Source organism: Saccostrea cucullata, unplaced genomic scaffold (genome assembly GCF_032062105.1).
Source record: "Saccostrea cucullata isolate Sc308-1 unplaced genomic scaffold, CSIRO_AGI_Scuc_v1 ctg598, whole genome shotgun sequence".
NCBI lineage: Eukaryota > Metazoa > Mollusca > Bivalvia > Ostreida > Ostreidae > Saccostrea > Saccostrea cuccullata.
This window is the reverse complement of record NW_026919614.1, coordinates 134118-160074: the sequence shown is the minus strand read 5'-3', so window position 1 is coordinate 160074 and position 25957 is coordinate 134118. Positions and strand designations below refer to the sequence as shown.

General features: G+C 35.7%; 1 protein-coding gene across 1 annotated transcript; it reads left to right on the top strand.

The window, feature by feature from the left end:
* Nucleotides 1-3: 3 nt before the first annotated feature.
* On the top strand, nucleotides 4-25748 carry LOC134234369 (uncharacterized). Its single transcript, XM_062716433.1, has 34 exons — nucleotides 4-2799; nucleotides 5615-5692; nucleotides 5903-5999; nucleotides 6195-6382; nucleotides 6482-6598; nucleotides 7021-7191; nucleotides 8886-9008; nucleotides 9735-9941; nucleotides 11318-11503; nucleotides 12353-12459; nucleotides 12807-12958; nucleotides 13284-13516; nucleotides 13657-13821; nucleotides 13922-14071; nucleotides 14276-14422; nucleotides 14526-14687; nucleotides 14768-14914; nucleotides 15288-15461; nucleotides 15577-15656; nucleotides 15867-15978; nucleotides 16140-16295; nucleotides 16645-16788; nucleotides 17666-17816; nucleotides 17988-18153; nucleotides 19121-19216; nucleotides 19358-19481; nucleotides 19714-19878; nucleotides 20730-20933; nucleotides 21143-21322; nucleotides 21971-22065; nucleotides 22344-22455; nucleotides 22683-22798; nucleotides 23769-24128; nucleotides 24343-25748. Exons 1-34 carry the CDS (start codon nucleotides 4-6, stop codon nucleotides 24593-24595), a joined length of 7914 nt encoding a protein of 2637 aa, XP_062572417.1. The 3' UTR covers nucleotides 24596-25748.
* The last annotated feature ends 209 nt before the right edge of the window (nucleotides 25749-25957 follow it).

The following is a 25957-nucleotide window of genomic DNA, read 5'->3' as shown; positions in this document are numbered from 1 at the left end:
GACATGATTACTGTTACAGAGGTTCTGGATAAGGAGTCTGTTGAGGAAAAAGAAGGGAACTGGGTGGCAAGCAAGGGGCCAGATCAAGAAACCTCATATGAAATACCGTATGAAGTTCCCAGTGCACTGCTAAAGTACATTGATCCATCATGTACTGAATGGCAGGATCCTAAGACAAGAAAAAAGGTTTACAAACTGGCAGTTCAAAAGTATTACAGTGACACTGGAACAAAGTTTGAAAGCAGTGATGCTTGTGTACTGAATCCATCAAAGAAACAGTTGAAATCAACATATTCTCGCAGAGACAGTTTAAAGGCAGGATTTGTGCCACCAGGGGATTTGCTTAAACTGATGCTGAAACAGAAAGCTGCAGCAGAGCTGAACACTCCACATTATTCTCTCATTCTAAATGACACTTGGAAGAATGATAGGTCCGAGATGGATTATCCAAAAAGGAAGACAGTGTCAGACATAGGGGGTTTGTCAAGTGGTGTCTATGATTTCAAGGATTCAGTAGGCAAAAGGAGTCACCATGAGAAAGAAACAGCAGAGTACAGCCATAGAACACCTGGATATGGTGCCTTCAGCTTTTCCAATCTCTCAAAACTCGTCATACCAGAAGTAGAGGAAGATGAGGCTAACATTGAAGTGACTAGACAGAGGAAATCAGAGGTAGATTTCAGGAAGCATCAAAGAATGACTCCTTCTAAGTTGGCTTTGGAGTCCTCTTTACGAAGACAGTGCAAGTCCTTGTCAGATGTCAAACAAGGAAAAGGAGAAAGAGTAGTCAAAGAGAAAGAGGATAAAATGATTGAAAAAGGACAGATCAGTAGCAAGAAAAACAAAGAATCACCATCATATACAACTCCTTCAAGTTTGTTGAAGAATTCTGAACAAAAGCAGCCCCTTAAAGAAGCAGATAAATCTGTGGGTTATGGAGAAATAAGTTTTACTGCACCTTCAAAACTGCTCCTGATGTCAGAAAATCAGAAGAAATGGACTGATTCTAAGGAGCCAGAGAGAATCCTCTCAGCCTCTTCCCTCATAAAGAGACCAGTTATGGACAAAACCAGAAGGAGATCACTGGGGGAAATTCAGAAAGAGGGTTATGGAGAGGTGGATTTTAATTCTCCCGTGTTAGTGCTCGAAAGTCTTAAAATTCATTCTGATACAGAGGGAGAGGCCAGTGAAATTAGTTCAGATGGTGAAATACAAAGTGAAAACAAATCAGGGGATCTGGAGGAGAAAGCTTCCTCTCCTGAGGTAACTGATAAACTTAATACAAAAGATTCTGAATGTCATAGCACTTTATTAGAAGGGACACAAAACCAAGAAGAGAAAATTGACCCAAATGTTTTCACAGAAAACACAGACAAACCTCCTCTTGTTAATGCAGACATAGAGGAAATTAAAACAATGCTACAGCAAAAACTTGATGAACAATCTTCTCTTCTTGAGAAACAAAGTTTGTTGTCTGCAGTTATAATACAATCTTTGAAAAAGGGCAACTTATTAGAAGGGGATCTTCAGACACTTATTTCTCTGCATGGTGCTGGAGTCATAGACTTGGAAAAGTCAACTCCTAAGAACATTCTTAGAATTCAACAAAAAGTGGAGGATGATAATGGAAAATGTCAAAACAAAAAGATACTTGGTGGAAAAATATCTTTAACTAGACTACAGGGACAAAAACATGTGGATCCATCTTTACCATCTGAAGTGTTGAAGAGAAAGATTGAAAAAGACATTAGGGAAAAGGTAACATCGGGAACAGTAAGAAGACACAATCGCAGTGATTCTGTTGATAAAGGATATGAGAGTGGGGCAGATACCAGTGTCCATACAGAGAATGACATCAATGCCCACTTCACAGAGGAATCAATGAAAAAAACCAGAGAAAGTATTTACCAGCACAAGAGTGATTCCAGAAGATTTTGCTTTACCAGTACTACCGGGAGAGAGAACACACAAGATATGGATGATGTTATTGAATTTCTCAATCCAAGCTCTGTCTATACCAAGTCATATACCAGTGACTCTAGTATGGAAGAGCTAGATGTGTTAGCCCCAGCTAGCTCAGGGTACACCTCCCACACAGACACCAGCCATTACAGAAGCTCAGGAGGATCCAGCAGTCTTCTGGATGACTATGAAGAAGAGCTTATCTCCTTTTATGATCAAGAGGACTATGCCTCAAAGAATTCGCAGTTACTGTCAAATGATGATGACAGAATATATGAAATGGGAAGCAATATGCAATTGTACAATAGAAGTCCACAACAAAGTAAGGAAAGGCTTACTGTGCCAAGTGTAGGTTTTGCTCCATTTAATGCTTCAAAGCCTGAATTTTCTGCAAAAGATATTAATGCAGAGCCTGGTGCTGAGATATATGGGTTGAGGTATCCAAATTCAGTTGTAAACAAAGATGTCAGATTCAAGGACAGCCCACTGTACCTTGAAGACATGGACTCTTACATGACTGACTCCTCCAGGGAGTGTGAATCGTCTGTTGGCTCCTTCCCTCACATAGACAGCATACAGATTACACACAATCCCAGCTTCCAGGCCCTGTCTGATGATGGGAGAGATGTCCAGGAAGAGTCAGAGGAGCTTTTGTACCTCCCACCAAGAAGAGTGACCTCCATACGGGACTTCCTGAAGCTGTTGTACAGCAGAAACCCAGAGTTTGTGAGGCAGTCCTTGAGTGGTGCAGACTGTGAATACAAGACCCTTCAGCAGCTTCTCTATACATTCTCCAGCACTTCAGGGGAGGACTATTTCACTGATGATAATCGACAGGTATGGTATGGAGTGTTTGGTTACCTGCTGAGATGCCAGAGAAGAACTAGTGCTGTAACTTCTGTTCTTTTTTGATGAATGGCACAATTTTTTCTCATTGCGACATTTCTAAGCAGGACTTCCAGTTTTTTTTTCATTTGATGTACCGCATGATTGTTTTCTTTATCAATTTGGTATCCTTATGCAGGATTTTAAATGATTGTTGATTTTTGATACTGATATCAACTAGTTATTTATTTAATGTTTTCATTTTCATTATTTATGAATTTTTATTATTCCATTTACTGTTTTTGCCAGATAGTTTTTTTTATATTACTTTGTTAAGTTCCTTTATATTTCAGGTATATACATTTAATATACCACATGAATCTTTGCCATTTCACTGCACTCTTAAAGCATACACCTGTATATAGCGAAGAGATTAATTTTGACTGCTGCACATTCTTTCGATAGAATTTTTTGACGCAGTAATTTGGACCCACAATGCATCACTTGTTAAAGATACATTCTCATGAGAATAGCAGCAAAAGTTCAACTAAAATTAAACATGCCCTGATTTAATGGATAAATATTGAAGATAAATAGTAAACGAAATGTTCTTCATTTACCTTCAGCACTGTTCAGGCTTCTTTTTGGAAATGTAACTTACATACAGCATCATGTGATGTCATATCTTTCGCACCAAATGTCACATGCAGGGACATTAGAATCTAAATTATAACAAAATAAATATCCACACTCGCCATATGTCCCCATCAACCTGTTACTATGACCTTGATTTAAGGTCATTGTGTAAATCAGATTAGTTACAAGTAGATGAAATATCAAAGCAAAAATCAAATTAACTCAAGTCCTCATACATTCTCACACTATAGGAAGAAGAACACTAATTGGTTTTGTTGTATGCAAATTGTTACATGTACTATCTTGGAGATTTCAGTATTCATTGTGCATCTACTTTGACTTCGATCAATACTGTGTGTTTCAGGTTCAAAAATATGTCACCCTTAAAAAGTCCAATAAAGACAATGTCTTGATATACTCAATTAAACCACCACCAAAGTTCAAATCAGGGGTAAGGTGCAAGCTGTGCTTTGTGCTTTTATCACATGACACTTGATCCCAATAGTTACTGCACAGTTATCCCAATAAGTACAGTTTGTAGTAGAAATGAATCCAGTGATTGACACGTGTGTGTTGTGCTGTGTTTTTTTTATTTTAAATTACACTTCAGTTTTGTTAAAACTTCTATACATCCCTGTTGTGTTGAGATTTCAGTCACTTAAATGCTGGATTTGTAATGTTGGATCAAGTAATTTATTTGGTCAATCTATTTTATTATGGATAAACTTGGTAGGTTCTCAAAAATTTCATGTGTAAAGATCTTGCCCATGACACAAACTTTAATGTGTCAAGACTTTTATGTTAAGGTTATTTGAGTAAAATTCAAGAGTTTACACATCGAATAAATTTTCATAATTTAATTTTTAATTCCAATATCGAATTTTTAAAAATATTTAAATTGATTTCTCTTTGAAAAACTCCATACAATCCGTATTTTGGACGGCGTTTGGAATACATTTTACCGTTTAGGATTAATCGAGATGAATTTCGATATTCAACTTAAAATTGTCAATTAACTCAATCGTCCTTATATACAACTAATCGAATGTTGTTTAAGTCAACAAATATCGTAATTACGGTTTACTTCAGAATAGTTCGTCTTTGACCATGACCATGTTGACATAAACAACAACTCTCATAGCGAAAGTTGCAGACCGAGACGCCTTCAATTTGCACTTGTTTATTCAAATATTGAGGAACTATAGAAAGTAAATATGAATTTGATGCTCAATAGGGCAAGAGTTTGAACCTTTTCTTAAAAACGATACAATAAAGACAATTTCTACGTATAACGTTGAGACAGCGATTTTTAAAATTCACACTCACCGGACAGTGACAAAACATTTTCAGGGCGTCCATCAGTTAGGCAGTCTAGTATGTTGCCAGTTTTGTTTAAGCCCTAATTAAATTTAAAGTTTCTTGTATTCATTATATAGCCAGAACAGACCCAAAATAACTGCTTTATAGTTTAATACGATTCCTAGTAGTGTCACATGTATGTTGTGCTGATTGGAATTTGTTTGTGTAAAAATTTTAAATTTCACTCCAATCAAAACACAGGAAATCAATAGATAAAATGAAGATTGGAATTATTCTTTTATTAGTATGTGACTATAAGTACAGACTCCATATAACCTTGTTTTTTTTTAGTGTTAGTGCATTTCCTATTTTATCTTCTGAGTGGACAGATATTTTGGGATTTTCTGGACTTTGCGATTATTGCTACTTATTGTGTAAGGGGAGGGGGTATCATTTTTAGACCTTGTTGCTTATATAGTCTTTGTTTCTGAAAAAGTCACAGTGCAATTAAAGAAAATGGTAAATTCAGTTCAGAAAACTTTCCTCGTTCTCCTGCATCTTCAATCTTCAAATTAGAAAAAGTTTTTTTTTCTTTTTTGTGTCATTTTTCAATTTTTATTTGAATGTTCAGTTTATGTTGGTTTTGAATTTAGTTGAATTATCTGTTATGAATGTTTATTTTCAATACATTGAAATGTTTCATATTCAAAATATAAAAAAGGTAATTATTTAATATGGTTAATCAAATCATTTTACTTCATGTGAACAACATTATTCATCTATCTTTTCAGTACCATTCAGTAAATACCCAGTATGTTGTCACATTGCTAAATGTCTGTAAACTGTAAGAGAAATATATATTTAATATGATATATATTTATTTTTAAATTAGTCTCCTAGGAAGCGGAGTCTCCCCTCTGTGAGCCCCAGAAGTATGACCCCAGAGGCCCGCAGCTGGCTCATGGAAAAGGTTTGAATATATCATTTTCTCATGTACCCATAATTCATATAATAATGCTCAGAGATTTCCTTACTTAAGACACCCCTGGGTATTAGATATCATTTTACAAGTTCTAGTGAGAAGTTTCACTTGAGTTGGAGTTTAGACCTAATTCATTTTGTAGTTAAAATTATTCTTTGTGAGAACTCTGGTAAAGTCACCTCTGCTTTATTGACACAGGAAGTGTTGGAGAGTCAGACTAGAAAGTTACAAATGGAGGTCTCCACACTCCACACAGAGAACAAAGTCCTGAAAGAGAGGCTCAACAGGGCACAAGGTAACCACAGTGTAACGTTATGTCTTGTTTAAAAGGAAGAAGTACTTCAATGTTTTAAGTTGTCACATGTTATGGCTATGGTTGACATATATTCCATTTTTTTTTCTTGAGTATCATATAGTAATACACTTGGGAGAAATCAAATCAAAATTTAATAGCATGACTATTATTTTAAAATCTTTCAATAAATTTCAGGCACAGTGGACAATCTTGAAGGTGAACTTGTAGGCTATAGAGAGGAGGTAAGGAATGTTCAGTTAACGTTACAACAACAGCAGACAGAGGCAGAGAGAAAGGCTAAGCTGGAGATGTCAGAGGAGTACACCCATCTACAGTCACAGATCCAGAGTCTGTACCAAGAAAATACCGAACTTAAGGAGGAGGTAAAAATGCTGGCTTTATCACTTAAATGTGCAAAAAAAAGTGTAAATTAGCAAGAGACAAACTATAACAAAGATAAGATGGATTTATATCTGTTACAGGTGTCAAAATTTGAGAAACATTTGGAAGCAGCAGAGAAAGCATCCAACCAGGTTCAACTAAGTGCAGAAAAATCTAAAACACTGCAAGCTTATAAAATGGAAGTCTTGACCCTAAAAGTAAGTAAAAATAATAAGCACTAGATCTTATAAGACTTAGTTTATTAAATTGACCCTTTTGGTAGAGAATTTATTCACTTTTAACTCATGCTATTTAAAAAGTCAGCAATGGCTTTGTCTCAAAGGTCAAAGCTAATCTCCAATTAAAATTCTTGTCTAATACATATTTACCTCCCTTTGACCCAAAAGGGTATAATGCACTATCTTTAAGCATAGTTTCTAATACAGAGCTGAAAAGCAAAGAGATGTCTGCATAATATCTTCTTCTGAAATATATACTTTTTGCCCTTGTACAACTGTGACTCGTACTTAACTAATAGAGTATCGGTACCTTGGGTAAAGAGTATGCAGTATTTAATGTAAGCTCAATGAAGTCCAATTTTTCAAGACTAGAAGTCATCTTTAATTTTCTTCTTCTGTAGGAGGAGGTTGGAAGAGTAAAAGCCCTTCTAGAACAAAGTGAAAATCATCTCCATGAAGAGGAAGTCAGGAGCAAAGAGCTGAGTCAGCAAATGTTACGTCTGACAGAAATGAAGAATCTCTTTCAACAGCAACTTGACAAAGGAGGTGGCGGGACAGTGTCTGATAAACAGGTTAGTATACTGATATAGACTGACAAGGGAGGGGTGGAACAGTGTCTGATAAACAGGTTAGTACTGATATAGACTGACAAGGGAGGGTATGGAATCTTGTCTGATAAACAGTTAAGTACTGATATAGACTGACAAGGCAGGGGGTGGAACAGTGTGTGATAAACAGGTTAGTACTGATATAGACTGACAAGGGAGGGTATGGAATCTTGTCTGATAAACAGGTTAGTACTGATATAGACTGACAAGGGAGGGGGTGGAACAGTGTGTGATAAACAAGTTAGTACTGATATAGACTGACAAGGGAGGGTGTGGAACAGTGTCTGATAAACAGGTTAGTACTGATATAGACTGACAAGGGAGGGGGTGTATAACAGTGTCTGATAAACAGGTTAGTACTGATAGAGACTGACAAGGGAGGGGGTGTATAACAGTGTCTGAGAAACAGGTTAGTACTGATAGAGACTGACAAGGGAGGGGGTGTTTAACAGTGTCTGATAAACAGGTTAGTACTGATATAGACTGACAAGGGAGGGAGTGGAACAGTGTCTGATAAACAGGTTAGTACTGATATAGACTGACAAGGCAGGGGGTGGAACAGTGTCTGATAAACAGGTTAGTACTGATATAGACTGACAAGGGAGGGGGTGGAACAGTGTCTGATAAACAGGTTAGTACTGATATAGACTGACAAGGGAGGGGTGGAACAGTGTCTGATAAACAGTTAGTTCTGACTTACGTTGAAAATGGAGGGATGTCTGATAAACAGGTTAGTACTTTCTCAGATTAGCTAAGATTAATGGGGTGGGGCTGAAGGGGGGGGAGGGTCATAAATATGTTAGTACCAAGTTGAACATAAACTGAGGGAGGAGAGGTATTCACTATAACACTGGTACTGATTCATTTAGATTCATGAAGTGTTTGCTGAGGGGAGGGGTTCAATAGTGTTTGAAAAGGTTAGGTACTGTCAAAAATATTTTTATAAAGAAATTAACTTGGTTGACCAAACTACTGCTTACTTTCCTTTTCCTACAATTCGTTATTGACTAGAAGGGAGTGGAATATTTTTAGGTTGATTCTTGAATAAGATAGATAAAAACTTCATGTATAATTTACCAGGAACTTTATGTTTCCAGTTATTTTCTGACAGTCTAAAATCCAATTTCTTTGATAAGAATGTGAACTGATTCAGTAAAGCATAGATTAATTGATATCTTGTCAAGCAAGATTTTTTTCCTTCATTTTTTGAAATAAAAAAATGAATACTTTCAATAGAGCTGAACAAGAAATGATCTGTATTGTGTGTGTGTTTTTGAAATCCACCTGTATTACACTACAACTTATAAATCTCCTATGATTGTATAACCTTGTAATTTAATTTTTTGTAGGGTAAAAAGTAAGGGTCTTCAAATACCTTTTTAAGGCCTTGTGTATATTTGTATTTTACTTAACTTTAAGGTGTAATCATGTTCATATTTTGATTGAGATTTTATTGTAGATGCATACTTTTTGAAATGTATTTTACTTTGCAACATTGTAAATAATTATATAGTGCTAAAATTTGATTATTTTTCTTTTTTTGCACCATTTCCTGCACTTCTTCCTATCCAATAAACTTTGCCTTCCTCTACCCTGCTGTGGATCTGTACTTTCATCTTCCTACCCTATCTTCTGCTTCTGTGACCTTTTTGCACTAGATCAAGTCTTTGGAGAAGCGTCTGCGGATCACAGAGGAGCGGCTCCATCAGGAGCGGGCAGACAGAGCTAACAATCTGTCGGAGGTAGAGGACAAACTACTGACAGAGAATGCCAGGCTACAGGTAAGCACAGAATCTGACAGAATGATTCTTACAAGAAACACAATATATATATATATTATTATAACAGTAACTTGATCCGAAGGGTCGTATCACGTCGAGTTGACAGGCGCGGATCTTCAGATCTAACGAGATGCGAAGCGTCGAGTTTGATCTGATGATCCGTGCCTGTCAACGAGACGTGATACGGCTCTTCGGATTAAGTTACTGTTATAATGATAAATTTATTACATACCCCCTCATAACTAGCAAAATATGGCAAAAGAAAACCTTAGAGATCAACTGTACAACATTTATCCATTAAACAAAGCATAATAACAAGGGACTTTTTAAAGCGCAAGAAAAATAACGTCATGTTTCTGCGTACTACGTCACCAGTTTCAGAGAGTGGTGATATGGATTCTGAAAACCACAGTGTAGTGATCCGGAAAGTCGGATCACGACATCACGTGATAGCGTGTATATAATAAATAGTCTGATAAACCTTTCTGATTATTTCATTCTTTTTGAAAATCAGTAAAGGTGATTAATTTTAAGAAAGAATTTTCAATGTAGTTTTTGTAGTAGAATTTTTTTTTCTTTTTGTTTTCTGTGCATATATCTAAGTTAAGCGTAGATCTTAATCTTTATTATATTGATATTCCACTAGTGATTTATCAATTTACAAATACACATATAGCAAGAGTTCTGATAAAATTGTGAGTATATCACTCTTCTGTTTGTATTCAGGCTGTGGAGAAAGGACTCAACAGACAGCTGCAACGAGAGAAGGACAAAAACCGTAACCTTGAGAACAAAGTCAAGGACACTAGGGAAGAGGTAGAGAAACTCCGATTAGCTCTTCCATTTGACGAGTCAGCTCTGACCTCAGCTAAAAGTGAGGAGTATGACATTCCCTACAGTGTACACAGTAATCAACGATACGAAAATAAAAAGGTTTGCTGACCATGTATATCTACCAGTGGAAGTGTCTCTTTGTTGTCAAAAGTCTTTCATTTTAATTTTTTTATGTGTAGTTTTAGATATTTCAGCTATTAGGCCCATCAGTTAATAAAGAATTTTATTCGGTAATAACCAATGTTTGCCCCCCAAATCAAACTTTGATGGAGATATATTTAATTAAGTTCTTAAACAGGGGAGTATTTGCTGACTTCAAAGCACTGAATATTTTCATAAGTAATGATGCCATATGTAGGTAATGATGTCAAAAACATGACGTAAATTTCAGTTTTTTATGAACTGTACAGAAAAATGTACATATTTCGTCGATATTTTGAGTAAAAGTCACCGAGCGCATGTGTGTTCAGGATCAATATTTTGATATAATGTGTAGAATGATAATATCAATGAAATATGTCAATATTGTTCCTGAACAAACTTGCGCTCTATAAATTTTAAAGCTAAAATTGTTGAAATTTTGTCCATTTTGTCCTCTTTCTGAAAAAGGATATAAAATCGGACTAGTTTGTGATGTCATAAAAACAAAAATTGTGAATACACTGCTTTGACACTATATTTTCTGTTAATTTATATTTCTCATACAATTTATTGAATTCAGCACATTTCTGGAAGTTTTCAAAATTTGACTTTTGTGGGGGCAAATATATGCATTATACCGCATATAGTTCTTTACAGATATTATATTATCAAGATTTTAAGAGGTGGTTCAACATCATTTGAATTGAATATTGTATTAATTCAAAGATTTTCGAAAAAGGAATGTTCTTTTTGATTAAGTATTATTGTATAAATTAATTTTTGATTTTACCCTGCTCAAAGCTAACATGCTTTCATAATGAAATTAAAAAAATATTTAAAATGATTTGTCCTTGTAAAATGGTTAAATTATAAGCCACATATGTATATGTTTAATTTGTTCTTTCTCACGTTCCCCAAAAATTGGTAACAACATTGTCTCTTTATTATGTACTAGCTAGGATTTAGCATTTAGCCCCCCCCCCTCCCACCACCACCACAACCACTAGATTTTTGGGAGCTGGTTTTTTTGTTTTTCTTCAGATGATTGAGTAAAAGTGCTGAAAACTTAACTTACATGACATTTTTTACAAAAAAAACTAGGTTTTGATTTACCATTTTGATGTTAGGTTTTATTTTCCTATTTGAATAAAATTTCATTTGAAAATACATGTATTAGAAATTTTAAGGTAACTGAGCTAGTACAACCACCAGATCTAAATCTGAAGGCAATGAATAAAATTAGGGAATGTTGAACTGAATATTGTAATTTTTAGTTATATCTTTAGCACAATATATGCATGTATTTTTGTGTATTTTTCTTTTGCACCAATCAGACACCAGATTATAAGTATGTCATGGGACAAGTGGAACAACAGTCTGGTCTTACCATTGGTCAGGAAAAAGAGGTCATATGTCACCTCTGGAGTACAAGGGAGACAACATATCAGCAATTGCGCCATTTACAATTCATTCTTCAAGATTTAAAACTCCCAGACAATGATTTAACTGCTGGTTTGAAGGTGAAATAAACAAGTGTGCCCTTTTTCTTACAGCATTACATATACCTGTAACTTGACAGTGGTACAATTAACCTTACTTGATACTAATTCACACTGTGTTTAACATCTCTTGGTGTTCTCTCTTTATACATAAATATACTTTTGCTTCCTAGCTTGTATTTTATATATTGATTGAATGCACTTTGTTTCCATAAAAGAAAGAGGTCCAAATAAAATTACAATCTCCTTTTTTCCTCTTACAGGATCTGTAATTTCTACATAGTGTGTATTCCTTCCCAGTATGCCATATAAGTACTTACCGTATTATAGTGTGCTAGCAGAGGTTGCTTGTATATATGTAGTTTCATTCCCTGTTTGTGGTACATGTAATACTTTTTTTATGGTGTAGCTAGTTAACAGTGCATGCTTGTGGAGTTTTGATGTATCTATAATCAAAGTATAATATATAAATGTATTTTAGTGCATGAAATTCAAAATGTTCCATAGTCAATCTTGAAAATTGTTTTTAGTGATGTGTATTTAGAATAAAGGAAATTTAAATTCATGACACTTTCATTTTAATTAGTTATTCATAATTCAGATATTATTGTAAATTTAAAATATATCAGTGGAAAATGTATGTAGATCATGTAGACATATTTACTTTGATTTAATTATGTTTTATAAAATTGAGATCTATATTGATTTGAACTGAATCATTATAGCTTTAAAATGGATCCATATCCATCACAAGAAATGTAAACAAACCTTGTTTTTCTTTAGATTTAATTAGTCCTGGATAAAGAATTCTCTACGCATTGGTTATTTTGTACTTTAGCAGACAATTAAATGTTTCTTACTGCATTACAGCAACTGCGAGACCTGAAGAGTCATTATGAGTCAAGGCTACAACAGGTGGAGGAGGACTTACGAGACTCACAGACACAGCTAGCCACATTCGAAACAACATACAAAGAGTTAGTATAAGAACTTCGATAACATAAAACTTGAGATAAGCTGCACGTGAAAGAGTGAAATGACAAGATCTGAAATGTTTCTTTTTGAAGTAAAAAGATGGTTATAACTAACACACTTATAATGATTTTATTCCATGTATTTTAAAATGCATTGAAAGTTTATCAGATATAACAAATTATGTTTATACATGTAATAAATAAAAATTGTTTATTTCCTGGCACTTTTATATAAGTTGGTTTTATTGTACTTAGAAAGAAAGAATTCAAATGCTTGAAGAATCTGATGGTTTTAAAAGTTTATGTAATACAACTGTATATATCTTTTAAAAGATGTATAAACATTTCAGACAACTGAACACCCTAGTCAAGGAGAGACATGATTCTTTTGCTCGTCTGAAAACAACAGAAGACCTGCTGGAGGCCCTGAGAGGGGAAAACGAGATTCTGAAAGCCAATGTCACTGGTTCTGTAGGCTCCCACAACAGCAATGGCAGAGACAGTAAGTCATTTCAGATGCTAACAAAGAGCCAGAAAGTGCATGGAACATTAACTTGCTTCCAACTGGGAATATTCTGTGTCCCACATACACCAGGTCTGCGGCCCATAAAACTTGGACAAGCTCAATACTGCTCTCTGTCTCACTTTTCCACTATAAATTCCTTCGGTGTAAAAAGTGAGACTGAGATCAAAAGTAAGCTCATCCAAGTTTTATGGCCCCCAGGCCAGGTTAAGTAAATTGCCCACCCCCCGAACTGAAGTAGTGTTGGTTGAAGAACCTACACGATTTACATTGTTTTACATTTCCCATTGTCCTCTCATTTTAGGTCAGATAGATGCACTGAATATAGAGATAACAAATCTAGAAAACAAAATACACCACCTTCAGACAAATAATCAAGTTTTAGAGGGTGAGTTGAAGACCCTGCGAGTTCAGTTAGAGGCCAAAGAGAAGGCGCTGGAGGATGCCCAGACCGAGGCAGATCTGGCTCACAGTCGCCTCAACAATACAGACGCCATCGAGCGCAGGCAGCAGAGGATAGACAAACTCACCGCAGAGGTAGACACATACTCATTGTATTTCATAGGATAATTAATATGGCAATCATCTTCCCTAGCTTTTTTCAACTGCGATGCTCATTTGTTTACAATGTTAGTCATGCTTTAAACATTTACCTGAATCGAATGCTTTTCTTCCAGAATCAAAACCTCCAGGCAGATGTAAGACTTCTGAAAGAGAAAAACAATTTTCTAAATGATGAAAAGAAACGCAGTGATACTGATCTAGCAAATTGTCAAAAGGAGCTGAATGTGTTAAAAACTAGTCAGAAAGAGGGCAAGGCAGGAGACTTAGCGGATAACAAGGTATAATTACAAAAGTGTTGTGTAAGGTGTATGTAGATTTTCTGACTTGTTTGGGGTAACTATCCATGCGAACAGTTGTTTATTTTATTTGTTACTGCAGTTTGTTCAGTCCTTACAAGAAGAACTACAACAAAAAGACGTCCAGTTGAAGCGGTCGTCACACGAGTTACAAACACTGGAGAGTGAGTTACAACACACACGCCATACCATGTACAGTGAACAGGCATCCATGGCAAACTTACAGTCTCAGGTAACTATAGGATAGAATAGGATTAAAAACTTTTACTGAGAGAATTGTATTGTTTAAAGTCCAGATTAATTAATCTTGGAGATAGAAAATACTCATCCATTCAAAAAAGAAGAGAGTGAACCTAAATTCCTATAAATTAAGATAAGTTTTACTCATGAAGGAAAATTTTTTAAGTTCTCAAAATTCATTTTAAAAACTTATCAGGTGCAGAGTCTAAAAGATCAGTTGGAACAAAAGACCTCAATGCTGGACACCTTAGGAGGAACTGAGTCAGACTCACAATCTCACTCCAACTCACTGAAGGAGATGCTAGAATCCATGTCTCAGGAAGTCACACTACTCCAGGCTCAGGTCCGTAGATCTGTCTGTAGATAGCAGAAGGAACACCCAGATAATACAGTAAAACACTCAGTAAGATTATACAGGCTTTACTGTAAATGTCTCTGTATTGTAGAACAAGACACTGCAGGCAGAAGTCAACAGAGAAAAAAGCAGGTGTGAGGTGCTTCAAGAGGAAATGTCCAGAACGAGTGGTCAGACCAGAGAGAGGACAGGGCTAGAGCTCCAAATCAAACAGCTGGAGGAGGAGAGAGAGAAGCTCCAGGAACAGCTCATAGTCAGTAGTGTCACTTGTCTGTAATGAAACAGAAGATATTCTGGACTTCAGTCCTTACAATAAACTGTATTATTTTACAGGAGGCAGCCAAAGCTAGTGAGGAACTAACACAGAATGTCATTGATGCTCAGTCAGAGGCTCAAAGGCTTCAACAAGAGCTGAGCTCAGAGCAGGCCAAGCTCCTACACATGTCAGCTCAGAAGGGTGAGCTCGAACAACATCTTGAGGTAAGCTATTCAAAGAAGCAAACATTGATCCTGTTACATGTATCAATTTTTTCTTGCATTACCTAACCTTTCATCATCAGAAACCATTCCATTGATGCAGTGTTTATATCAACCAAACGATTTAGAATTGTATATCATATTAAAATTTATGCAACACTTTATTTTTATTAAAGGAAGAAACACTTTTCAGTTTTCACAAATTTTGGTTATTTTGCATATGATCATTCAATTTTCTTGAGCAAAGGGTATCAGGTAATTATGCAAAAATAATAGAGTTCATGCAAATGAAAAAGGATTAAAAGTACAATAAGGGCTGTGATTTGTGGTGTAAGATCTCTACTCCTGTCATTGATTTTATATATTTTATCTACAGGAAATAGCGGAGGAGCATGATGCCTTGATTCAGGAGAAGACACAGAATGAGGAGGATGTTGTCAAACTGGAGAACAAGCTACAGGAGATAGTACAGACATTCGAGGTGGACGCACAGCGCCAACACAACAACTACCAGACTCACTACACCGACATCCCACCCGAACTCAGGAAGGTCTATAAATAATTACTTTTATTAATCATTGATAATCAAAGAAGCAACTTCTTAGAAATTATTTAAAAACAATGTTGATTGTCTGTTGGGTTTTGAATGTCACTGCTTTTGACAGATGGCTGGGGAGCTGGATTCTGTTAGAACACTGCTGGATGCTAAGAACGGAGAGCTGGATATGCTACAAGACAAGCTGTTGTAAGTAGATTCTAACAAACCTCACAGTGTAGAGTGATTTACAGCACAGAATAATCACACTAGGCTAAGTTATACGAGGTTTTAATACATAGGACATATTTTTGATTTCTGAGTTAATGCATTGCTAAAAGTTTATAGTTGATGATTTTCATGACATTTATACAATGTAATTTGGAATAAATACCTGATGAACATTATGCATTTTTGAAGCCGTCAGAACATGGAGGCTGAATTCCTACAAAGACGTGTTGAGTTACTGAGCGGTGAGAACCAGTGTAACCGGGAAGATATCGCCCGCTTGACCAGGGAACTGGCCAACAAGGTCAGCAAATATTGTGTTTGACCCTTCTCTAAATCTTAATGCTAAAATCTGTTCCCTGTAAGAGGAGAATTTCATATCTGTTACCACAATAAACATTTTATTTCAGCTTTAAGTTTTCATTTTCCTCTCTCAAGCAAATGATATGCATGATTTTATTGCAGATTAAGGAGGCTAGCTCTTTGAGAGAAGTAAATCAGTTGTTGGCAAGGGAGAGAAGTAAAATCCAGAGGCAGAGGGAATCTGAAGAGAGAGAAAAAACATGGGAGAAATCACACAGTGAGAAATACAGGAAAGAGGTGTCTGATGTTATACATAAGGTAAAAACCAGAGATATCAGAATGTCATAGGATACTTTGTTACTAGGTAATATCATAGGAGTGTAGAATGAAAGTCATAAGTAGCATTCAACAAATATTTATAAAGAGAAATTAGAAGAGTTGCGACATGATCTTTTATGAAATGAATTGCTTCTTATTTCCTTGAATTTCTTTTGGTTCTAATGTCAACTCACCATTTTGTTGGGTAGTACATATGATAATCTAGGCTTTTGAAAACGTATTTAGATTTAGAATTTTTCACATTTGCAAATTTCCAAAGCAAATTCTTGGTAGCATGAATCTTGGGAAATAGAAAAGAAAATTGATTGAGTTGATGTTGGGATTTCAGTTAGAGGAGGAAATGAAATTTTCCTTGCGGAATGATAAGGAGGAACTGAAGTCAACCAACCACAGACTGGATTTATTATCCTCAGAAAATGAGAAAGTCCTCAATAGTCTCAATGTTGAAAAACAGGCTACAGCACAGCTCAAAGTTTGTCTTCATGTGTTATAACTGTGTGGCTGTCAAATTATTTGACCTTAGCTTTTGTAATGCACTGTACACAGGATTTCTGATGTTGTGGTGATGGATGTTTGTGGTGATCACTTAATGAGCACTTCTAATTGCTGAAAAGTCTAGCAAATATTGTAATGAAAGCTTTACTATAAACAGGCACTATACTGATTATGCTCATTTTTATGATAGGCAAATAATGAAAATAGATAATTTAGTATTACATGTATTTCATACTGGCAGATTGTAGTGAATTATTAAAACACTGAGCATCAGATGAAGTGAAGATGCATTATATCTCTTATATGGTACTCACATTTACAAAAGAAAAAAAAAATTTTTAAAAAAATCAAATCTTATAAAGTGTCTTGGAGAAAATAAAATTAACTTGCTTGGACTGTTATTAAATAATACTGACAAAGTTAAACCGAATCTATAATGCCTTTAATAGATTGCATTTATGTTTGAACCTGAATGCAATGAATGGTCAACCACAGAATTAGTCTTTCAGTCTTGTTTGTAAGTCTGCCTTGTCAATAGCATCTCACAATTTTAGTTTGAATTTCTTTCTAGCATTCCCTCAAATTTGACACATCCCTTTCCCTGTTAGACTAGTGCATGTTACATACATTCTAATAACGATTGTAATATTTTGCTAATAATGGTATTTTCTTGCTTTTTAGAGTGCTTGTACATGTAACTGAAGAGTACAATAAAAGTAAAGTGATGCTTTTTATGATTGATATGATTGAGTTGTGTATATCAGATGTATATGGATGGAAAATTGAAATGCTGTGTAGTAGTAACAATGTTTACAGTTATAGTTAAAGCAGATTTTTTTTTCTATAAATAACAGGCAGACTTACAGAAATATCAGAGGGAGTGTGAGGAATTAAAAGAACAGCTTCGTGTCATTACACTGGAGTTTGAAACAGCCAAAGCTCAGTTGTCAGCTCGAGATGAAACTATTGAGAGTATGAAACAAGACAAAGGGGCATTTTACCAAGGTATGTTTTAGAACCTTTAATTTCCTTCTATATATTGGTTTCAATTTTCTTTTCAAACCAACTGTTACCATTAAACTATTATCAGTTCTAAGGGCAAATAAAAATAAGAGAGAAAATTTGAAATATTAATGAATGAATTTGATATTGAGGTTAATTGTTTAACTGTTGTAGAGTATGATAGCATGTGTAGGAGATTGGCAGAGAAGGATGAGAAAATTCAGAACCTTCAGCAGAAGTGTGATAAGACAGTAGAGAACCTGAGAGAGGAGTTCTCACAACAAAAACTAAACCTGGAACAGGAGAGGACCTCAACAGAGAGTGACCTAGATAAAGCCAAGTAAGCACTCAGTCACAGTGACCTAGATAAAGCCAAGTAAGTCTTCAATCCCAGTGACCTAGATAAAGCCAAGTAAGTCTTCAGTCACAGTGACCTAGATAAAGCCAAGTAAGTACTCAGTCACAGTGACCTAGATAGCCAAATAAGTCTTCAATCACAGTGACCTAGAAAAAGCCAAGTAAGTCTTCAGTCACAGTGACCTAGAAAAAGCCAAGTAAGTCTTCAGTCACAGTGACCTAGATAAAGCCAAGTATGTCTTCAGTCACAGTGACCTAGATAAAGGAATGTAAGTCTTCAATCCCAGTGACGTAGATAAAGCCAGGTAAGTTTTCAGTCTCAATGACCTAATAAAGCCAAGTAAATCTTCAGTCTCAGTGACCTAGAGAAAGCCAAGTAAGTCTTCAGTCACAGTGACCTAGATAAAGCCAAATAAATCTTTAGTCTCAGTGACCTAGATAAAGCCAAGTAAATCTTCAGTCTCAGTGACCTAATAAAGCCAAGTAAATCTTCAGTCTCAGTGACCTAGATAAAGCCAAGTAAATCTTCAGTCTCAATGACCTAATAAAGCCAAGTAAATCTTCAGTCTCAGTGACCTAGATAAAGCCAAGTAAATCTTTAATGACCTAATAAAGCCAAATAAATCTTTAGTCTCAGTGACCTAGATAAAGCCAAGCAAGTTTTTAGCCGTTGAGACGCGGGACAAAGTCCAAGTAAGTTTTCAGTCACAGTGACCTAGATAAAGCCAAGTAAGTTTTCTTGGCAGGTGTAAATTGAGGTTTTGTTTGCTTACAATGTATGCCTGTAAATTTTCTGGCATTTTAAATTATAACAGTAGCATTTAAATTACCAAAATTGTCTTTAATTCTTTGCAGGTAACACACTTTTCTCGAAGAATATAGTTTTTATTTAAGGATTGTATTTGAAAATACACAGAAAATTTTGTGAATAAGAGACTTTTTTAATATAGAGATTCCATCAATATCTTAAATGAGGAGATCAAACAGAAGGATGCCCAGCTTGTGACTTTTGGAAGAGCCCTGCATGAGCTTGAAGAACTCTCAAAGTAAGACATCTGAAAAGGACTAATACACATATCATATTTTTTCTCTTTTTGAGATGTGAGAATTGCCCAAAATTAAGTTTAATAAAATCTTAGCTTTATTTAGAAAAATTACAAATATGATAATGAATGTTTCTTTTACAGACAAAAGCATGAGCTAGAACAGCAGGTTGAGAAGCTGACATTTGACTGTAGCTCTGTGAAGCAGTTGTTACAGAATCATCAGCGAGAGATGGAGTCTCAACAGAGCACCATTAACAGGATGCAGGTGAGAGAGGGTTCAGATTTCTATCTAATTCACACTGCATAAACAACTGGCCATCACTATGGTAGAACCAGAATATAAGGGTCAAGACTTAAAAGTTTCTCATTTTGCAATCTTTATTCATTCAATTTCTTTAAGTTAGGAAATAGTCAAATGTTTTACAAATCATATCCTACAAAAATTTGTTTTTGAATAAGTCAGTTAGTGTTCTGATCATATTTTACATGTATTCCAGGAAATCCAGGCCAAACTCCAGGTGGAGAAAACCAGGCTGACTGACCAACTGAAGGAGGAGAAAATGTCCTCCACTCGGCAGATACAGGAACTGGAAAAATCTATCTCAGACCTCAAGTCTCATCACGAAGGGGAGAAGGCATACCTCAAAGAGAATCTACAGCAGGTAAATAACAAACAAGGGGAGAAGGCTTTATACAGAGTCTCAGGAGAAAGGGGGGAGTAATGAGGGAGTGTAAACAGGAAGGGTGTCATGTCTTGAAGAAAATCTATTTTTGGTATTAAAGAGCAAGCAGTTAGAGGAAACCAACATTGAAATTCATGTAGAGCCTCTCTCAGGCAAAGTAAAATTACTTATTGCTTGATTTTTGCATTGTCATACAGTAAGTCAAATCGCTGATACATGCTGTTTCATTGGTAATTCTGTGTTAAAGCTGAAGACGACTTGTAAATAGGCATACACCATTTTCAATAGCATTAAAAACTAGGGTACCTCTCTCAGTGCTTTATTGTCACAGTAGAATTACGTGTTCGTTTTGCCTTACCTTTGTTTATATTTTTTTGCAGGGTTATTTGTGTTGTTTGTATACTGCACTGACCTTTACAGCTATAACTGTAAACTTATTTGGTATCTTTCTTTCCTGCATTAGATGAAGTATTACGGTAATTCTGTGTTGTAGATACGTTCTACTCAAAATTTCACTGAACAGACACAGCCCTATTTATAGGGGTCTGCAGAGTAGCGATCACATACACATTCCTTTTACGAATCGTGTTCAAAAACAAAACAGAGAAACAGAAGTTTTGATTACAATATGTGAAATTTAAAAAAAAAAAAGAAGGGGATACAGCCTGTCTTAAGGAGAATGTTTCACATGTAACTTTTTTTTTAAAGTTTTTTTAAAAAGGTCAGTAATAAGTGGGGTTTTTTTTAAAAGAAGGAATCACTGTGTCCATCTGTCTTCATGTCTAGCTCTCCTGCTTTCTGTGATTATTACTGTATCTTTTTTTTATCAGACCCAGTCTAAACTGCAGGCAATGGAAAGCAGTCTGGCTTCAGCCGTTGAGATGCGGGACAAACTCCAGATGACCAATCGTATGCTAGAACACTCCCTGGAGGAAACCAAGGCCAAACTTCAGGAAGAGACATCATGTTACAGGGTTGCTGACAAGAAGTCAGAGAGTCTACAAACCCAGCTTAATGACAGCCGCAGGGAGAGGGTAGGTAACCAACAGAGAGGAGAAATAATTCATCAACTGTTCTTATTTTTCATAGAAGATTAAATTAGAATTCAATAATGTGATACATTTCATTCAGCAGAAGTCAAATGTCAGTATAATTAGCAAAAACGTAAGTAGTGATCATTAGGATTTTTATGTTTACATTAAATGTGCAATCATAATTAGCCGTGCTTATTTATTTGTGTCAGTTTATGACTGAGGACAAGCTGAACCAGTGTCAGACCAGTCTGGTCAAACTAGAGAAGGAGCTGAGGACCGAGAAGGACCGAGGACTAGAACTGGAGGAGAGGATCCAGGAATTAGAGGCAGTGTCTGCCACTCAGCAGTCCTCACTGAAGGCCAAACAGGAACAGGTGGAGGTATTGCAGGTGTGTGTTCAAATGAAGTGGGTAATCTACAGTTAAGTCTTGTTAATCTGGATACATGTATATCAGTCAGCTCACCATCTGAGAAGAGTTTTATTATGGTAAACATGTTACTTTTAGTGGTGTATTCTATTTTGAGATTTTGGCAAAAAGCAGAGCCCCCTAAATCAAATACATCTTTAAATGTCTTGTATATTATACAATTATATCTAGCACATTCAGAGGGCACTAAATCAAATCTAAGCTAACGTTGAAAAATGAATTTCTGCCAAACATCGTACATGCCAAATATAATACATTAACAGTATACCCTTGCATTGAAATTGGAGGGGATATACCGGTAGTAATGTATCAGTATGTGGGTTGGTTATTTTATCCTTGTGGGCATAATGAAAGTGACATAAACTAAATTGGATCTAGATTGAAGTGAATTCTTTCTTGATTTATAGATTCAATATGCTCTTTTGTGAGGGATGCTCAGCTTTGCGATGCCCTTGTTATTATATTCATGTTTCTTAAAGCCATTAATTACATTATCTACTAAATACTTCATGTATAGGTAATTAGGGAAATTTATATGGGACAATATTATATTGCATTGATTTACTTTAAATTTGTTATGTGATTTAAACTTTTGTTTCTTTCCTGCAGACTGAGATAGGGAAGCTGAGACAGATTATTGATGGTCAGAAGCAGCAGCTGGGTGGAAAACTGAAGAAGTCCACTCAGGAGTTCAAACAACAGCTGTAAGTTAAGGCTGTAAAGCTTTAAATAATCAGTGTGCAATAAATCATGTGATCATATGTGAAAAATGTATGCATTCCTAGTGCAGTAAAACCGTGATTTCAAAGTAAGGATCTTGTTACTAATACTTATATTCTCAAGAGTTACTTTTCCAAATCTATTTCAATGACATATTACAAACAAAAATTATTTATAAATGTTTAGGGAAATAAACTGTGAAATGTAAAATATACATGCATAAGTGTTAAGTAAAGTAATTGATTTTGTGCTTATCTCACAGAGACCTAATGGACATGGAGAAAGAGCAGTTATCAAAGCAGAACCAGCAATTAACCTTTGATCTGGAAAAGGCAAGGGAGACAATTCAGAACAAAAACAAAGAGAACCTTAAGGTTAGAATCATAGATTTGGCCTGATTATATTTTACATTTTATGTACATCTGAAGTGTTGGGTTTGACATGGACTTAAATATTATTTAGTTAAATATATAAAGCTTCTCATAAATTGAGCTTCTTCTAAAACTGTTAAAATAGATGTTGTTTCAATGAAATTCTGCATTTTCAAGAAAAAGGTAATCTGATATTCTGAATTCCTGATTGGTAATAAAATTCATTAAAGCTGCAGGAGGACATTTTGAATTTGGAGGACCAGATCAGGGAGAGGTCCTCAAAACTGAGAAAAGTAGAGGACAACTTAAAAGTGGAGGAGGAGATACAGTCCAAGCTGGCCTCCAGGTAAGTTAAAAGTGGAGGAGGAGATACAGTCCTAGCTGGCCTCCAGGTAAGTTAAAAGTGGAGTAGGAGATACAGTCCAAGCTGGCCTTCAGGTAAATTAAAAGTGGAGGAGGAGATACAGTCCTAGCTGGCCTCCAGGTGAGTTAAAAGTGGAGTAGGAGATACAGTCCAAGCTGGCCTCCAGGTAAGTTAAAAGTGGAGTAGGAGATACAGTCCAAGCTGGCCTTCAGGTAAATTAAAAGTGGAGGAGGAGATACAGTCCTAGCTGGCCTCCAGGTGAGTTAAAAGTGGAGTAGGAGATACAGTCCTAGCTGGCCTCCAGGTAAGTTAAAAGTGGAGTAGGAGATACAGTCCAAGCTGGCCTTCAGGTAAATTAAAAGTGGAGGAGGAGATACAGTCCTAGCTGGCCTCCAGGTGATTTAAAAGTGGAGGAGGAGATACAGTCCTAGCTGGCCTCCGGGTAAATTAAGAGTGGAGGAGGAGATACAGTCCTAGCTGGCCTCCAGGTAAGTTAAAAGTGGAGGAGGAGATACAGTCCTAGCTGGCCTCCAGGTAAGTTAAAAGTGGAGGAGGAGATACAGTTCAGGCTGGCCTCCAGGTAAGTTAAAACTGAGAAAAGTAGAGGCAACTTAAAGGTGGAGGAGGAGATACAGTCCTAGCTGGCCTCCGGGTAAGTTAGTGGAGGGGTAGATACAGTCCTAGCTGATGTCTAGGTAAGTTAATAATAGTTTCTACTTAAAGATGGTTCATTTCTGACCTCCAAGTAAGAAAAATTAAATTCTGCCATCAGATAAAAGAAGCTAAATCCTGTCCTCTTGTGAAATAAATAAAATTCTTACCTTTGTGGAAGATGGTAAAAGTCGAGACTGTTAACAAAACAAACAATAACAAAAACTGAAAGAGCACTGACAAACAACTCTTAAAAGCAAAGCAATCATCAAGGTAACCTGTCAAATGTATGTTATTATAGATACCAGGAGCAGGAAGATGAGGTGAAGCGGCTAAAGAACTTCCTGACAAAGAAGGCAGAGGAAGCCACAGACGCAGACAAATCCATGTGGCAGGACATGTCTAAAGTGATCCAGGATATGAGTCTTAAGATGCAGCAGCACTTTGAAGGAGCCAAGGAACGAGAAAATCAGCGAGAACAGGACCTTAAACTCATCAAAAAATACAAAAAGCAGGTGCGAGACCTGGAGACAGACCTGAGCACAGAGAGGGCGGTACATACCATTACCAAGTCCTCACTGCAGGCCCTCGAGGAGGACTGCCGGAGATTGAGGAAACAGTTCATGTCCTCGAGGAGGAGAGACCAGTCCTCGGCTGAAAAGTCAGTAAAACCTGTATTGTAGCTCTTGAATGTTCATGTTTTCTTGATTATGTCAAGGGGGATAATCACCTTCAAGATAATATGACTGCATTTATGTGGTGTATAAGAGTTTAATAAAATTTAAATTCTTTTGTTGTCTTTAACATTGTATGAAAAATGATGTCTTGAATGTGATAAATATTGGAGAATATCAATGATTTTATTTTTTTTTCAGGCCTTCAAAATCCCGTATGGAAGCAATTAATGAGATAATTGCTCGCTCTCAGACCCAAGCTCAGAGTATGCTGGCAGCAGGCGGATATTTTGAGGAAACACTACGCAGCATCACAACTCCTCGAGGAGGGAATTACAACTATAATAATGATGGATCCCCGGATACATCTGTAGCCAGTGACTTCTCTTTTAACAGTGTGTCTCCTGCTGTCATGGCAGCCTATCCTTCACAGGCCAAATCCCCTCGCAAGTAGAGTCCCAAAACTGTACTCCATTACCAGTCCTTCTTTATCACTTACTTTTAAATCAGAACATTTAAGAAGAATCATGTATTTAATATCTATTTTAAAAATATATTTCTTTGGTAATCAGGGAAAAACATATTCATTTTTTTATAGCATTTTACAACAAAATCAAGAAGGAAAGCCTTTTTGCACAATTTTTAAAAAAAATTTTTTCCCAAAAAAGTAAGTTCAGTTTTTGACAAAAGAGGGAAAACTTTTCTGCTAGAACGAGTATATGTTGTTGACTTTAAGTTGAATGTGCAATACTTTACAAAGCATTCCTTTGTTTCAATATGTTCGTGATATAACACAATTTTGTGGACATGTTTATGTGAATCTAAACTGCCGTCCATTCCTTTTTATGTTAAATTTCTGTGATGGAATATTATTAATGGTTTTTAGGGTAGACTAGGTTTTAGTATACTTTGTTTTTAAATATAAAAATTTTATCTTTCAGTATTTACATTCCTAACAAAATCTATATTTAGTAACTTATAAACAGTGTATGCTGAAGAATTTTATCTCTTGAGCTACAGCTTTAATAAATCTACTCTAAATCCGTCCAGAATTATTTAGAAATTTTATAACTGATACATGAATATAAATGATGATAATCATTTTGGCAAAGCATAAAAACTTCAATATCAACAAGAGAATTATGACAAAGTGAAATACAGTCCTTTTTTCTTTGTGTTCAGATTGCAATATTCTGCCTCCTTAAATCGGGTGTCTTACATTTCATCTCTCACATGATATTACAGGATGTGTTCTTTGTTGAAATAAAAAAGATTGCAAATAAAAGCCAAAATCAAAACTATCAGAAACCATTACTTGCCATTATACACTCAGTATCACTTTATTTTATGCTTGTCTTCCAGTCATAAGTTGTAGGCAACATTATAGATGTTTGTCATCATTATTTTGAGTAATAACAATGAAGTGTCTTAGCTCTTTCTTAGTTTTAAGCCAAGTGAGATAATTTTTTTGATCCTTAACTATTTAAGTTAAATCCTGGCCAAGGATTGCATTGGTTTTGGTTATTAGGATTTCATTTTTATTTATATGATTATATACACACTGTTAATCTATATTTACACAATAAATGTTAACTGCAATATTAAAAGGAATTTTGTTGTTAGTTTCTGGACACATGTTTGTCTGCCTTTACCAGCAGACTTTGTCAGTTGATGCATCTCAAGTCTTCTGAGAACATCAGCTGCAAAGTAGGTTACTGTGAACTACTCATGGAATTTCAAGGCAATATCTTAATATTTGAAATAAGTCATGAAATCACAAAATTTTGTCATTTGAGGCATTTTGGGGTCTTGGAGT

What these genes read in the sequence shown, in the direction of transcription:
- LOC134234369 (XM_062716433.1), top strand. Translation starts at nt 4, where the DNA reads ATGATTACTGTTACAGAGGTTCTGGATAAGGAGTCTGTTGAGGAAAAA. An exon ending in TCCCACCCGAACTCAGGAAG is followed by an intron (nt 15,462 to 15,576) that starts GTCTATAAATAA and finishes TGCTTTTGACAG; the next exon opens with ATGGCTGGGGAGCTGGATTC. An exon ending in GCACCATTAACAGGATGCAG is followed by an intron (nt 19,482 to 19,713) that starts GTGAGAGAGGGT and finishes CATGTATTCCAG; the next exon opens with GAAATCCAGGCCAAACTCCA.